The 15,884-nt window shown below is 40.4% G+C and overlaps 1 protein-coding gene across 10 annotated transcripts in view; it reads right to left on the bottom strand.

The window, feature by feature from the left end:
- Nucleotides 1-3,415: 3,415 nt before the first annotated feature.
- The window catches only part of NALCN (sodium leak channel, non-selective), a 181,009-nt gene continuing 168,540 nt past the window's right edge, over nt 3,416-15,884 (bottom strand). For 8 of the 10 annotated variants that reach the window (XM_033147798.1, XM_033147797.1, XM_033147800.1 and 5 more), the window contains 12 exons: nt 15,520-15,594; nt 15,000-15,119; nt 14,642-14,710; nt 13,732-13,880; nt 13,199-13,292; nt 10,254-10,386; nt 8,816-8,931; nt 7,959-8,116; nt 6,887-7,037; nt 5,185-5,334; nt 4,497-4,614; nt 3,416-3,684 (listed from right to left, as the gene is read on the bottom strand). In XM_033147798.1, coding sequence (XP_033003689.1) covers nt 3,491-3,684; nt 4,497-4,614; nt 5,185-5,334; nt 6,887-7,037; nt 7,959-8,116; nt 8,816-8,931; nt 10,254-10,386; nt 13,199-13,292; nt 13,732-13,880; nt 14,642-14,710; nt 15,000-15,119; nt 15,520-15,594 — 1,527 coding nt within the window. In that variant the 3' untranslated portion in view covers nt 3,416-3,490. Of the gene's footprint in view, nt 3,685-4,496; nt 4,615-5,184; nt 5,335-6,886; nt 7,038-7,958; nt 8,117-8,815; nt 8,932-10,253; nt 10,387-13,198; nt 13,293-13,731; nt 13,881-14,641; nt 14,711-14,999; nt 15,120-15,519; nt 15,595-15,884 lie in introns of those variants that run through there. The other 2 variants (XM_033147806.1, XM_033147807.1) reach the window with 2 other exon arrangements.

The raw sequence follows: 15,884 nt of genomic DNA, 5'->3' as shown, positions 1-15,884 counted from the left end.
TATCATTCATTGTTGCTAGGTTTTTCCCCCCGTTTTTGTCCACAAGGCTACTAAAGAACATGGACAATTTCCAAGTTGTTAAAGTTCCTGTTTTATTCATGAAATCTTATGTTTCTGGTGCGTCTTAGAAGATCCAGGCCAGGCCATGGTAGTGCAACATAATTTCCATAGGAAATAATGGTAGTGCAAAGGTCCCATCCCAAGGTAGCTGAGGTTGGGAAGCAGATATAAAACCCTAAAAGCACTGTTGTTTGTATGAAGGTGTCAGAACCCTGCCATTCCCCCCCCCGCCTCTCACAATACATTTAATTGTATTGTAGAAGTAATAAGATGGCTATTATTCATCACTGTTTGGTCGTGCTACCTATGCAGCTATACTGGAGAAAGAAGTTCAGTGATTACTTTTAAGTGAAATCCAATGCTTGTGTGTGCTTGGAAGTATGACTCACTATATTGGGTGGGGCTTCTAGGTAAGTTAGCATACAATCACAGCCTCAGTAATGCCAGAAAATGGCAATTTCTTCTTCTTTTATGACATTACAAAAAATATGCCAAACGAAGTAAGAACATGACTGAAGTTTGAAATGTTAAACCAACTCTTATATGCTGCACACTTGTGCTCAGTATTTCTTGAGTAACATAGAAAGTGGTAAACAAAACATACAAGGGAGTATTCCACTTGCTGGTAGTATTTAGACTATTGTATTTTAATATTCTGTTGGAAACCGCCCAGAGTGGTTGGGGAAACCCAGCCAGATAGGTGGGGTATAAATAAATTATTATTATTATTAAATTGATTTGATGTTCTCCCCAAAACATCTTGCAAACTTTTATCTTGGAGTACCTATTATACTTATCTCAGTGCAAACTCAAGTCATTTTGCAGTTGTATGGAGGTTATTTATGCAAATGTATGGAGGTTGGGTGAGTTGCCTTTCAGAAGTAGGCAAAATAGGTTCTTCATAAGCTTGTTTGCAAATTAATTTTGCAAATACAGAACCAGAGCCAGGAAAATGATTGATTTGTCTTTTTTTTCCTTTCTCCTGGACAGGTCATTTTCCCCTGTTGGTAGCTGGATCCTCATTACTGGGATTGCTCATTTTTAGTTTAGCTGTTATGGGAGATCAGTGGCCAGTCCCCCTCTGATTTCTTTTAAAGGTTTTTGCTACCTTTAACTCTCCCATGGAGCTACTGCATCTCTGTGTGGTATTTTGATGCATACTGAAGTGTTATCTTCAGAAATTGTTTTATTGTTTTTTAAATTAAAGGGATGGTTTTATTGTTTTTAGAATTGTGCTTTATTCAGTTTTTAGCTTGTACACCACTTCAGTCGCTTCATGCTATGAAGTAATTTATAAATTTGTTTATTAAGTATTATTATTATTATTATTATTATTATTATTATTATTATTATTATTATTATTATTTGCTCCTGCATGTTCTGTTTACTGCCACTCCACACACAGGGTATCTTTAATTCAATAGACTTCACATTTATCCAGGTAAACTGAATTTTTAAAACTGCCAAGTGTCTTGTCTTGCTTCTCTAACAGGTCGTCTGCATCCAACCCCTTATCAAACACACAGTTTGTATCATAGTTATAAAAATTAAAAATGACACTTCCAGTGTACATTAAGGAGAAGGAACTTGATAAATGGCATAATTTATATGTCAGCATTGCATGATGAAGATACTTTAAAAATACAACAGTGATGTCCTTTACACAGTGAATTATCTAAACCAGGGGTTCCCAGCTATGGTCTGTGGATCACCAGTGGCCCACAAGCTTTATTCTGGTGGTCCATGGCATGTCCACATTAACTTTTTATATTGATGTTTAATGGCATTTCAATTGCTTCTTTTATTTCTTATATTTTATTGTCTTACAATAATAAAACAATATAAAAAACAAAAGAAGCAACAAGTGGTCCATGGGGGGTGGTGGTGGAATAAGTTTAGGAGCCACTGATCTAAACAATAAGGTTATTTAGTTTATTTAATAAAACTTAATTACTTTATAAGTAAGAGTAATCAAGCACAGAACCAGACTTTTGTGAGTAGGCTGCTTTTCTGGATGTGCTTCAAGTGATGTATGGTTGCTGCATCCTACATCAAAACACGTAGGACTGCACACAGGAGAATCCCATCTTCTTCCTTAAACAGCCAGAGTCCTTAGTTCAGACAGCTACAAACACCTACAGAGAGGAGACAATGAACCAAATCCAGGTTTTGACTGTCCTTGTCCCAACCTTAAGAAGTGATGGATGTTGATAGAGATTACAGTGCTAGAAACCTATTCAGCAGGTGCAAGGGCAGAACAGCTGTGCATTCATGTTCAGTTCTTCACAGTAACAATTAAAAATGGTTATAAAACCCAATTAGTCATTTTCTGATTTGCTAAAAGAAACTATCCTACATCTTGCATATTTTAAAAAAGCTAGCTACCTGCAAGTCAAAATCTGTATATTGTAAAAATGCTTTCATTGAGAATGAATCCCCTGCTGACCTCTACAGGTTGTTCATCAATATTAATACTTGTTAGGCAGAAGGCTAGAAAAAAAGAGCAAAAACAATGACATTGTACCCTATGTGATGATCATTTCCAGGCTACGTTAAGTGTAGACTAGGGCAAAAGCAACACTTACACAAGTCCTCTGAATGCATACAGTGAAACTTCTCAAATATGAAACACTGGCTGCAATCAGGTCTATTTCCTTAATTGTGTAGGATTGTACATGCCCTGTGAGGACTTGATTTCCCCCCAATAGCATCCTCCTTACAAACTATTTTGTTTATAGACAAAAGCAACACTCACAGTTAACAAAGAAAAATAAATCAACCAATTGGCATCCATAAACAAAAGCACATAATAAACTATGAATAAATTATGTTTGCCTGTCTGTCTAAAACAAAAGCTCTAAAGTACTGAAACAATAACACAACATTTCCATATTTTCTTTGGGGTATTTTTTGAGTTTCACAGCAAATTTCTCCCATACCACACAAAAGAAAGTCCTCACTTCGTCACTTATATTTCTGATTTGTAAAGAACTGTGGCATAATTGCATGCCCATTTTTTCGACAACAGCTATTGGTTTATAATTCCCCCCAATTTGGACCAAGCAACATCAATCCACTTTTAAAGGCCCACCAATTCTAAAAACCAGCTTGGGATGTGACGTAGAGGGGCTGTTGAAAGACAGAAAGCCCTGCTGAGATCCGGGAGTTAAACTAATGATTCTTGGGTCTGAGGGGAAAACAAAACAAAACTGTCTTTGCTTTTTATGAACACTACCTTTTTTGCTGTTGTTTTCTTACACTAATAATCACACAAGGATTAAAAAATAAAAAGTCGTGTATCTTGTCAAGTTGAAGGCTTCTCTTGATATAAATGGGCAGTCAATAGGAACGGTAATTTAAAAACCAAGAAAACGATTTAATTCCAAAGGAATGTTGCATAAGTGTGACTTGAATTGGCATCTTTTTCCAATCAGATATCAAGCAGGTCTTCACCACTCTCATCACTCTCCACAGTGAGTTGTCTTGTCCACCATTTCTTGACTTCTGATCCACAAGAAGCCACGTCTGACATGGGATTCATCTTGCACACAACAGACTTCATGGTTGTACGGCCACCAAACCGTAAGTTGACTGAAGACACTGAATGGCTTATTGGCTTTGGAGCTAGGGAATTAAACAGAAGTGAAAAGTACACTAGTTTAAATATGTATCTTGCTCTGTTATCTGGAGTAGTGGGGATGGTTCCATACAAACCAAAAGCTTTTCACATTAAAAATGCATTTGAGATGCCCAAACACTACATCGTGTTGTAAGTGCATTTACCTTGCATCCTACTTGGTTAATATAGTACAGAAGAGGAAAGAGAGCAATTTTTAAACCTTAATTTCAACTAGATTAGGTTTCATGTACAAAAGCATTACAAATGTGGAAAAAAGCAACAACTAGTATCAAGTGTGAGAAAATGTCCTAAGATCTACTTAAAATAGCCTAGACTTGCAGCTTTATCACACTTAAGAATCTTTATGTATCCAGCACAGCAATGAAGCTCATGCTTAGCTTAAGTTACTGTTGGTCTTAAAGGCAATAGCTATGCAGGTCCATATTGCCCTGATGTTTAAAGGACCAAATATTGCACACTCTTATTACTTTTCCTATGGACTTCCATTGTTAGGGACACCATTGGAAGAGGTACTCCATAACTACTTTTCTTAAAATATATTTTGTTGAATGATTTACTCTAGCATATTTTCACCCAGGAACTTCAGTTGGCTCCAATAAGTTGTGGAAGGATTTTTTTTAACAAATAAAAAACCCTCTGTATGTGTAAATAAATAAAGTCTGAAATCTACTGCTGCAGAATCCTCCAGTGAGGATGCATGTCCTCTTATGGCAATTCTCTGAGTTTTATCAGTAAATAGAGCTCCAGGTTCCATTTAGAATTCTTTTTGGTGTCATTCATGACACTCTTCACCTACCTGATGGCAAACGCCACTGTCCAAACTTCCGCTGAGGTTTACCGCCATCAGTAGAGTCTTGCCGATATCCACCTCTGTCAGAGAGCGTTGGACTAAGGAGCTGTTGTTGACTACTTGTCTGAATAGAACAAAAGAACACAGTGTTTAAGTGCATAGTATCTGAAGCTTTAAAGAACACAAGCAAGGCCTTTTTGTTTCTGATCTTTATTTTGTTATTTCTGATTCACTAGAAAGAATTATGCTTATGGTAGCTGGGAGGATTTTAGGAAACTATTCCAGAGCACAGTGAGTATCCACCTCAGTCACTATGACACTGTTTACAGTAGGCTAATGAAGTAAAAGATGGCTGGATCTGAACCCAGTCATTTCATATTGTGAAGACTGTAGGACTGGGAAAATGCAAAACTGAAACCATAGGCAAGGAGGAGGAGGAGGAGGAGAAGAAGGAGGAGATGAAGACGAAGAAGAACTATAGGCCTAGTTTGCTTAGCTCAGGATATCAAGACAATGTTCTTCACAGAGTGACTCTTCTTTAAGTTTGTGTGTGTATCCAGTCACACTAAAAACTCTAAAATATTCCAAAGATACTCTGCACATATTTGTGTCTGCACAGAGAACATGAAGAATCATGATTTATCTTATCCCACTGGCTTAGGCCAACATGTTGAGGACCTGAGCATAACTGTACCTCAGGCTGTGTACTGTTATCCTGGTTATTAGCATTCATGTCTTCACTTGGTTGTGTTGTCTCAATGCTTGGTGGATTTAGGAAACGGCTAAGCTCCTGTTGTTGACTCTCTCGGAGACTATGGATAATGCTGCATGACTGCTGCTGTTTCTATAAAAAGATCATAAGTATAATTATCATTGGATCTTTTCAAACAAGTATTCTTCAAAAATTGAAATTTGCTCTTGTCTGCTCTGCATTCCCTTTATATTATTCACAGTTACAGTGGACTTTTCCTTTGTAGTCATTTTCATAAAGCTGCTTACACCATTTAATTTTATTTCAATCTGCTTTATGAGACTACCGAAAGAGACATTTAAAATAAAATGATCAGGGAGAAGAACTAAGCTTTTATAGAACTCATCTGGAGGCTATTGAAGTTAACTGGTTTCAGTGATTTTTAAATTAGACACTAGATAAGATTAACAAAGTGATAATGGAAACTCCCTTAGATTACTACAAAGTGTGACTTTCATGTTGTACAATTTTTATGTATCAATGACATTGTGTGCAATTTTTTTTAGCAGAATGGATATATCCAACACTAAACATTATTGCGCTAACTGGAAAGAAAAAGCTTTCTATGCTTGTTTGTTTTCAGCTATCATCATCGTCAACAACAACAAAATACACCCGAGAAGGAATTAAAAAACTTCATTTCCTGGACTTTCCATGCTTAAACGCATGTCAAGACACTGTCACTGTAGACAGAAACCATCACTAGCTTTCCTTGCCTGAGTTGCAACTTGGTAAAGGGGCAGGGGAGGTAGGGGATTCTAGGACGGATGGAGGGCTGCTATAAACCAAGTCAAAACTTGGAGCAGTGTTTGGCTTGGTTCATAATAGTGTGCAGATTTTTAAACTGAGGGAGCCTGTATTTTGAAACCCGCATTTCCAAAATATGCTGCCATCACTAATTGCTATGGTGATGTTGCAGCAGTCCCTGACAAGGGCCTGGGTGCATGGAGGCCATTAGGGTCAGTCACTCACCTGTCCAGACTTTCCTTAATACTTTCCCAAACAACCTGCTGCTTCCATCCACTGATTTATAGAGACCAAGAGGATTCTCTGTTTATCTACTTGAATGTGTAATTTACAAGATGCATGTGGGGGGCAAAATCTGATAAATTACCATTACTCCAGACCAGAAAACATTCATAATTTACTAATCTAACCCATTATTCCCGACCCTCCAAACTCCAAGCTTTGCACCAATGCCCCTCTCTGATTATACAGTCCTCATTTTTCACCTCACTCCTTTTAACTCTGGCTTTCTCAACCAACTCCTGCCACCCATCATTCATATATCCACGCAACATTCCATCACACTCTCCTGCTGTCACTCATCATCCTTCTGTTATAGTTATCTGCCTTCCCTTCCTCTTTCTCCTCTATTCTCCACATCTTAATTCTTGGCTCCTTGTGTCTTTTTTGATTATGTAAAGCACCAGTGACGTTGTATGTATGTATGTATGAATAAATAAATAAATAAATAGCTAGCATCCTCGTATTTTAAGCACTGCATGACTGAGAAGGCTAAGAAGCTTGAATAATGTTTTCCAAATAATTGACAGTTCTCTAGTATGAAAATAAAATGTAGCATGTTCTACACAACAAGGAAGGGTATGCTACATGCTTTCTGTTTTTTCCTAGTTAAACTTACTGCTCTAATGCGCTTCAAGCACTTCTTCAACCACATGCGGATAGTCTGTTTGGCTACTTCTTCTTCTATGGTGTATTCCAGTTGTTCCCTAGCAAGCAGTTCTTCCAGCTGAAGACTTTTTCTGATGTCAACAGATCTATAGGAGAGCATGCTGGAAGAATTTTATAATAATAAACAATAATAATAACGAGGTTGTTGTTGTTTTTTAAATGTTATTTATAAAAGGAAAATAATAGCAGATGTATCATATACTTCCTTTGAAAATAAGGTGTTTACTTTGCTCTTAAAGGGTCATCCGATGACCTGGGGATACATGGATTATGATACAGTGAGAAGTGGCGAAGACATTATACAGCCAACTCCATTAGAGAGAAGTGCATGTGCAATGAAAACAGGTTTCTGCACACAAGTATGTTCAACTGTGCAAGCTGCCCAAATCCTGCACTGGAGATATGCATCAACATTCTCTGCTCTGACAGTACTGATTGGCTTTTAGATGAGGAGAGGGAGGGGTGCGCCTACTTAACTCCTCCACTTTGCAACTTCCTAAACTGGTGTCAGCTCTTATCATGGTGCAGAAGTTCCCTGGGCTGGAGTATTTTTAACAGGGAAAGTTCTTTCTTCCATGGAAGTGGTCATTGCTATATACTAAATTTGCTTTCCTTGATAATAAAACACTCTTTTTTATAGATGATCCAATCAGGTTCACACAGCCAAACAAGACAGCTGAAAGCTGCAGTTATTATATGATGAATATAGTAGTTTGAATTGGACTTCCAGATACACATTAGAAAAATCAGCATTGAGTAAAAACTGATATGCTCCTCAGTTATTATTTTCTATAAACCCTATAAAAATGATTGTATTCAGGGCTTTTTTTCAGCCGGAACTCAGTTCCGGCACCTCTCAAGTGGGCACCATTGCCATTATAAGAGAACATGGGAGGCGTTCATTGTGAGTTCCAGCACCTCTTTTTCCTAAAAAATAGCACTGATATTGGTACTCTGTTTTATAGTTTGCAGAAAATACCTGCAATTAAACTACAATTGGTTTTGTGTGCCATCTAACATACCTCAGTACATCGTGGAATGTTACATCTCCGCCATTATGCAGCCTCTCCATTTCATAGCACATGTGTTTGAACAAAAGTTTGTCCTTGTCCAGATCCACCTCCAACCTTCCACGCAGCAACCTCAGCAAGAACTTGACTCGGAAGGTAGGAATCACTCCCTGAAAAGAAGGCACAACTTCTCCATTATTGGTACTGGTCAAAACCTTCATGAGCTGTCACCAAAATAGCTAATGCTGCATGCATGCTTGTGCAACAGAACTTCCCTTTCCTCTCCCCATGTGTCCTTCAGATCTGTTTCCAGGGGGTTCTCCAACCCTCTGGAGCAGATTTTGAGGGTGCACAGGGAGATGTAGGGGAGAGGATAGAAGAAGAAAGTTGTGCTGCGTAAGTGGATGTCTGCTGCGCTATCGGGACACCAGTGTTGGATATGACTCATGAAGGAGTTCAGCCAAACTGTTCATTTTTGTAGATAGTGACCTATAGGTCAAGGGTGTAAGCCAGGGGTAGATGACCTTTGGCCTCCCAGAAGCTGCTCAATTCCAAGGCCCATTTGCCTCAACCAGCATGCCCTGTGATCAGGAATAATGCGAATCTAGTCCATCAATATTTTGAAGGCCACGGGTACCCTGACTCTGAAGTAAGTCCATTCACAGTTCTGAAGCTCCACTGGACTTGAGCACAAAGACTGAAAGGAACTGATGTTGGAAAGGACTCCTCTACTACTCCCTATAAAGTGAAATGGGAGCAGCTATTGCATTCCCTTTTGGAAAACTGCATTTACTTCTCCTTCCTAGCAGTTAATTAACAGAGCAGCAACTAAATAAGACTCGTGGAAGTATAGTGAATTATATTATTACCTCTCTTTTGTCATCAACCATGTTCCATATAATTTGGAAATGTCTAAGATCATTGTAACTTAAGAGCTGGTCTTCCTCCGTGGAATAAAACAGCGAGAAATTTTCCACAATTATAGCTATGGAAAACAGAAACATTAAACACCGTATAAGATCTTTAAAATGACATAGGCATTAAACAAAGATATAGTCCATTAAGGAATTCACTTGTATTCATAATGTTGGCAAAAATGTACAAAATGCTATACTTATATTAATAGGTTTGCCTTTATTTAGACAAGTCAATCTAACAGTATAAGTTAGAATCTAATATGCTTCAACCTTAAATATGGAAGTCTTCTACTGGCTTCCGTGAACACTGAACAAACTCAATAAAGGCAAACTGAAAAGCCTTCTGCAGTGTTATTTTCATATGCACATAGAAGGTAGGAATAATTTGTCTTCTGATAGACATCTTTTAATGAATCATCTTTCTTACTAAAACATACTAAAACATATTTGATCCTATATTGCTAAACCAATAACTTTATACGAAAAGAAAGGCAACTAGGTTTTTCAAATGTTAAACAAGACTTCATTGTATTATTGAGAGATTTTAAAAATTGGGTATGCTGATCTTCTAAGTACCATATTGGCCTGAATGGAAGTCTCACTTTCCCCCAAAATTCTGACCATGAAAAGTTGAAGTGTGGCTTATATTCTCGACCTTATGGTATGCAGCCAGGAGCGCGGGGCAAACAGCGCTAGGAATGTGGCAAAGCAGTGCCCGTGCTGTGCGTAGTCCCCCGTCCTCTCACCCAAGGCTGGGAAGGGAGAGAGCAAGGAAGGGGAAAGGCCGCTGGAAACGCAGACTGGCTCTCCCCCCCCCCCCAGTATGCAGCCAGGAGCACCGAGGAATGGAGTGGCTTACATCCGGGTATTTTTTCTTTTTTTCTCTCCCCCCCCCCTCCAATTTTAAAGTGCGGCTTATATTCAGGTGCAGCTTATATTCGGGCAAATACGGTAGCATTAAGGTTCGGCGCGGTGCGCAACCCGAAAACGCGTGACCTGAAGCTGCTGTAACCCGAGGTATGACTATACTTAGAAAAGCATACTCCATACGCTGAGGTGAGGTCTTCCAGTGATAGCGCCTACTTTATGGAATTTCATTTCCTAGAGAGGTCCACCAGGACAGTTGTTTAAAACAGATTCACGTTCAGAAGGCTTCTGAAATTCCTGTCAGGTCTTTGTGGGTTGTTTCATTGGTTTTGTTTTGCAGTCCAAAACTGATGCTACTTTTTAAATTTTTCAGTTAGCTGATTGTTGCAGTCATGTTGCTAAATCAGTTATTTTATTGAATAATTTACCGAAGGGTAGTGTGTGTGTGTGTGTGTGTGTGTGTGTGTGTGTATAACATATAATATGTTTGAAACATATACAGTAATGACTATTTGTGACTTACCCACAAGCAAATTTAGCATTATGTATGCAATGATGATATAAAATGAACAGAAATACATAAGAGCACCAGCATAGTTTCCACAATCTGTCTTCCAGTATGTTCTGTTATCTGGAGTACAAAAAGGAGGTTGAACCTTCAAAGGAAAATAATTATTTAAGTCAAAGGGATATATGATTTCTTCTTTTCTTTTCTATTTTTTTCTTTTGCAACTAACTGACATATGCACAAGCATACACTTAAACGTATGTATCACAATTAGGGAACAACGATGGCATTAACACGACAGCAAGAGCAGCAATAGTAACAACATTCTGAGGCGTATGTCAGGACAAGAGTGAGGGCCAAATTGGATGCAACAGCGGCACATCCGTGTGTTTTTTTAAAAGACCTGCCCCTGTAATGTGGAAAGAGTGGTGAGGGTCTCCATTTTTAACAGCGAAAAGGGTGCCCTGATGCAGGGTACATAACCCTCCCCCCCGTCCATTGCATGCTTCCCTAGCAAACCATAACCTATTTTTCTTACAGCCAAAGGTGAAGAACCGATTACATTTGTCTGAACTAAACTTCCTGCCATATCTCAGTCTTTTCTATCTATATATTCACAGGTTTACTAAATAAACTACATCTGCCCATGTAAACCGGACGCCGCATACCGTATATACGCGAGTATAAGCCGACGCAAATATAAGCCGAGGCACCTAATTTGACCACAAAAAACTGGGAAAACTTATTGACTTAAGTATAAGCCGAGGGTGGGAAATGCGGCAGCTACTGGTAAATTTCAAAAATAAAAATAAATACCAATAAAAGGCTTGGAAAGAAAGGGTCTCTTACAGGGAGGGCTCAGGGGGTAAGGGGGCATATTGTGGGTACATTTCAGGGGGCAAGGGGAATATTCTGGAATGGATTAAGGGGGAAGGGGGCAGATTCTGGGAAGGTTTCAGGGTGGGTGGGGCATATTTAGGGAGGGCATGAGAGGCAAGGGGGCATATTCTGGGAAAGTTTCAGGGTGGGCAGTTTCTAGGGTGGGCAGAGCTGGGATGGGCAGGGGTTAAGAGGGAAGGCTTGGAAAGAAAGGGTCTCTTTACAGGGAGGGCTCAGGGGGAGGGGGCATATTCAGGGAGGAATTAAGGGGGGATTCTGGAATGGATTAAGGGGGAAGGGGGCAGATTCTGGGAAGGTTTCAGGGTGGGTGGGGCATATTTAGGGAGGGCATGAGAGGCAAGGGGGCATATTCTGGGAAAGTTTCAGGGTGGGCAGTTTCTAGGGTGGGCAGAGCTGGGATGGGCAGGGGTTAAGAGGGAAGGCTTGGAAAGAAAGGGTTTCTTTACAGGGAGGGCTCAGGGGGAGGGGGCATATTCAGGGAGGAATTAAGGGGGGAGATTCTGGAATGGATTAAGGGGAAGGGGGTTGATTCTGGGAAGGTTTCAGGGGTGGTTGGGGCATATTTAGGGAGGGCATCAAGGGCAAGGGGGCATATTCTGGGAAAGTTTCAGGGTGGGTAGTTTCTAGGGTGGGCAGAGCTGGGATGGGGGAAGGGGTTAAGAGGGAAGGCTTGGAAAGAAAGGGTCTCTTTACAGGGAGGGCTCAGGGGGAGGGGGCATATTCAGGGAGGAATTAAGGGAGCAGATTCTGGGAAGGTTTCAGGGGTTGATAGTTTCAGGGTGGGCAGTTTCTATGGCGGACTGAGCTGGGATGGGATGGGGGCAAAAGCAACAGGCTCTCTGGGGCTGAGCCGGCTTGCGCGCCTGCTCGATACTTGTCCTGCTCCCGCTGCCCCCGTTCCCCTTTGGGGAGAAGGGACAGGAGGAGGAGGAGGAGGCAATCCTCGCACAGAGCAGGCACAGGACGAGGGATCAGAGAGCAGGCACAGATGGGGGATCGGCAGGGCAGGGGAGACAAGCAGCAAGAAAGGATCCCTTTCTTGCCGCTTGTCCCTTTGCAGCCGCCCGCTTCACCTGAGTATAAGCCGAGGGCGGCTTTTTCAGCCCAAAAAATGGGCTGAAAAAGTCGGCTTATACTCACGTATATACGGTACTTCATCTGAGGCCCTTCTTTGTGTGCCTCCTCCATGTTAGGTTCAGAGGGTGACAACACGAGAACAGGGCCTTTTCTGTGGTGGCTTCTCCCTAGGGAAGTTCGCTTGGCGCCTTCATTATATATTTTGAGGCAGTGGGCAAATACATTCCTTCTTCAACCTGACCTTTGGCTGATTAATATTCTACAGCCTTTTAAATGTGTCTGTGGTAAAGGGGAGGGGTTCATTGTTTTGCTGTTTTGTTATTTACTTGTTTTTAATCCTCTATTTTATCCTGTAAACCTCCCCAGAGGTCTTATGAAGGGCGGTATATGAACCTAATAAATAATAAAAATATCTACCATGCCCAAACACTTCAGCCTTTTACTGTAGATGTTACCAGAAAGAGAAAGAGAACCTGTGTTCCAAGCCCCAAGACAGTGGGGCCATCTTAATCTATATATGATTTGCAGCTGTAAGAGCTGGTGGTTTGAGATAAAAGCAGCACCAGTCCTGTGAATTAGCATTTACACACATCTGAGATGCAGGGGCAGATAAGACTGCAGAAAGAATTATATTAAATAATGTTTTGGCATTTATTGCAGCAGATCCAGTGGATTTAAAGGATAACAAATGTTTATCAGTTAGCGATATAGTCAACATATTCAGAAAGTCCCCCACTTGCTAGCAATTAATACAAAGATGGTGATATTTAGAACGGCAAAATATATGCATACTTGTTGACATTATTCACGGACTTAAATGGTTATGCATTTATTCCTATAACATGTCAAATAAATACATGAATGTTTGTGTGAATGATAGCTTAAAAAAAAAAAGCACGGCACTGTTAAGTCACAAAGCTAGGCTGTTAGACATGTGGTGGTTTCAGTATTTATGTCTTGTTTTATAATTGTGTTCAATTTACCATGCAGTCATGCATTATCTTGTTCCAGTCTTCCCCAGTGACTATTCTGAAGAGTACAGTAATGGCCTTACCAGCTGATGAAAAGTTGGCATGCCTGTTTTTAAACAAACAAGAAATTTTGTTCAGTGTGTGACAAGTGAAATTCAGCATTAAAAAACATTAGATGTTGCGATCTTTTCCTTCTCTCCCTTACTTAGCTAGTCCTAAGCATTTTCCATGGTGACTATTAATTATAGTGAGAGGCTATATTGTGCCTGCTATATAGTAATCTACCTGATCTTCCAGAATCTACCAGAAGCCCAGCCTGCAAATTACAGGAAATAACATGGGTACTTATACACAGAACAGGAGTAGCATAGTACAGCTGCTTCATGCATTTTGTGTGCCCAAAACTAGACTGCACGAGCATGGATTCTGAGACCTGACCCAGAATCAAATTTCTTGAGAATCTCAACAATTCAACAAACATTCATGCTCAAACACAGCAATCCCACAATATCATTTACTTTCTGGTGGAGTAAAAAACGTCATACCTGTTGATGTTCTCTCCATATTTTACAGTGCCAAATAAAACTACTCCTGCGAAAGCATAGCAAAGTAACAGCAGGAACATCCCTACTATGATGAAAAAGCTCTTGTACATGCTGACAACCACTGTCAGAAGCAGCATCTTCAGGGTCACCTAAAAGATATAAGGAAAGCAATGGGAAATAACGTTCAATAATAGAAATGGGGCATAACAGTGACACAGCTGAGTAGTATTAGAAACCTATAGCCAATGAATTGGCTGGTTAGTTCCACTCATATGTGACATCCAGCCCCTGCCATTTACTGCTTCCTGGCCCTCAATGTATTCCTAGGACTGCCTGGTCACAATGCTCCAGCAACAATACAATTATATTTCCGCTTATATGCAGTGTTCAAAGCACAGCAACACCGTTAGGGTCTAGAATTGACACAAAGCAACCCTTTGCTCTCTGACCCATGGTGTTGAGCCCTCCAAAGGTACCTTACTGTTTACCCTTCCTTTCCTCAATCTCGTCATCATTTGCTCCTTTCTGCAAGACTCCTCTTCCTCCTTGGCCCACTGACTACTCTGCATTCTTCCTTCATGCTCTTTACTCTTGGCTCCCTGCCCCTAGCTTCCGGGACCTCTTTCCAGCCATCATCCCTTCCCAACAAAGCTATTCCTGTCTCTAGGGCATAGACTACCTAAACTGAACTGCAAATTTCTGAACTGCGCTATTTGCCAGGACTGGGATAAGGCAGAGTGACGGAACCCAGGGCGGGGGCAGGAGCAAGGGCAGTGGGCATGGGTGGTGTGTACATCTGCCATCTCGTTGTTCCCCCACCCTCAATACCATACTGCTTTTGTTCACTGCAACAATATATAACATACTGAAACGAATAAAGCAGCCAAACAAACAAGCTACTTTTACTCACATGTTTCCCACAGATCGAGAAGAACCTGAAGACAATTACACATGCCCCCATCATGTATGTGTAGGCATTCTGGAATTCAAACACAGAAGTTGTTTCTGCTCGGTACTACTTCTTAAACGGCAGCTTAAAATACTAATGACTATTACTGTTTACATCTGATCTTTGGGTTGGGGAAAAGGGGGGGGGGTGATCAGTTTGTGTTCCCCCCCTTTTGAACAAATAGTAATTAATAATAATAATAATAATAATAATAATAATAATACCGAAGCAGCTCATGAATTACATTTCAGATATACAAAGTATAATAGTCCTATGTGATCAGTTCTGACAAAAAAAAATGCAGTTTGCTGGAACGTACAGTTAGGGCAAAGTGGAGTATCACCCAAATGACTCCTAAAGATGTCACCAAGAGATCATAGCGATTTCTTCTGCTCTGCCAAAATCCAGCAGGTGACATAGCAATAATTTTCATGGTAACCTGTAAGAGAGGAATGTATATGTTATTACTTTTCTATGAGGCATCGTTCATCATGCCACCACACCCCAAAAATTCTGCACTACAGGTAACTCACAATTTATGCATATGTAACATGTGCATTTAGCTTTATATGTTCGGCAAAAATGTTTTATTTCCCCACCAAAGGAGGCAGAAAGGAGGCAATCCCACCCTATATGTGATTTTGGTTTATTTGCTATCCACAGAATGTAACCCCCTGCGTAAGTTGAGAGTTACCTATACCCAAACCGGGGGGTTATTGGCAAATCAGTATGAATCTGAACAGATTGAAAAGTAAAACTGTCGCATGATCTCCAAAATTCAAAACTGACAAAAGACACAATGTTGTAGACTGGAGAAATTGTGAAATATATCACCTTACCTCAAGAACAAAAATGAAGGTGAAGACGACGGACATTGCTGCTAAAGGGCCGGTAACGGGGTCTTGATCATCCCACTTATATAAAAGAAGAAACAGGGCTTTATAAAATATTTCTAAATTATTAAAAGAACACTAGTGCCTGCTGGATCAGGCCAGAGGCCCATCTAGTCCAGCATTCCATTCTCACAACGGCCAACTGAATACCTATGGAAAATCCGCAAGCAGGAGCTGAGCACAGCAGCACTCTCCCTTGCTGCAGTTTCCCGCAAGAACATAGCCACCAGGGTTAGTAGACTTATCCTCCATGAATCTGTCAAATTCTCTTTTAAAGCCATCCAAGCTGGTGGTCATCACTGCTTCAGGTG

Source organism: Lacerta agilis, chromosome 4 (genome assembly GCF_009819535.1).
Source record: "Lacerta agilis isolate rLacAgi1 chromosome 4, rLacAgi1.pri, whole genome shotgun sequence".
Lineage (NCBI taxonomy): Eukaryota > Metazoa > Chordata > Lepidosauria > Squamata > Lacertidae > Lacerta > Lacerta agilis.
The sequence above is the reverse complement of the archived record's forward strand: the minus strand, read 5'-3'. Positions and strand labels throughout refer to the sequence as shown.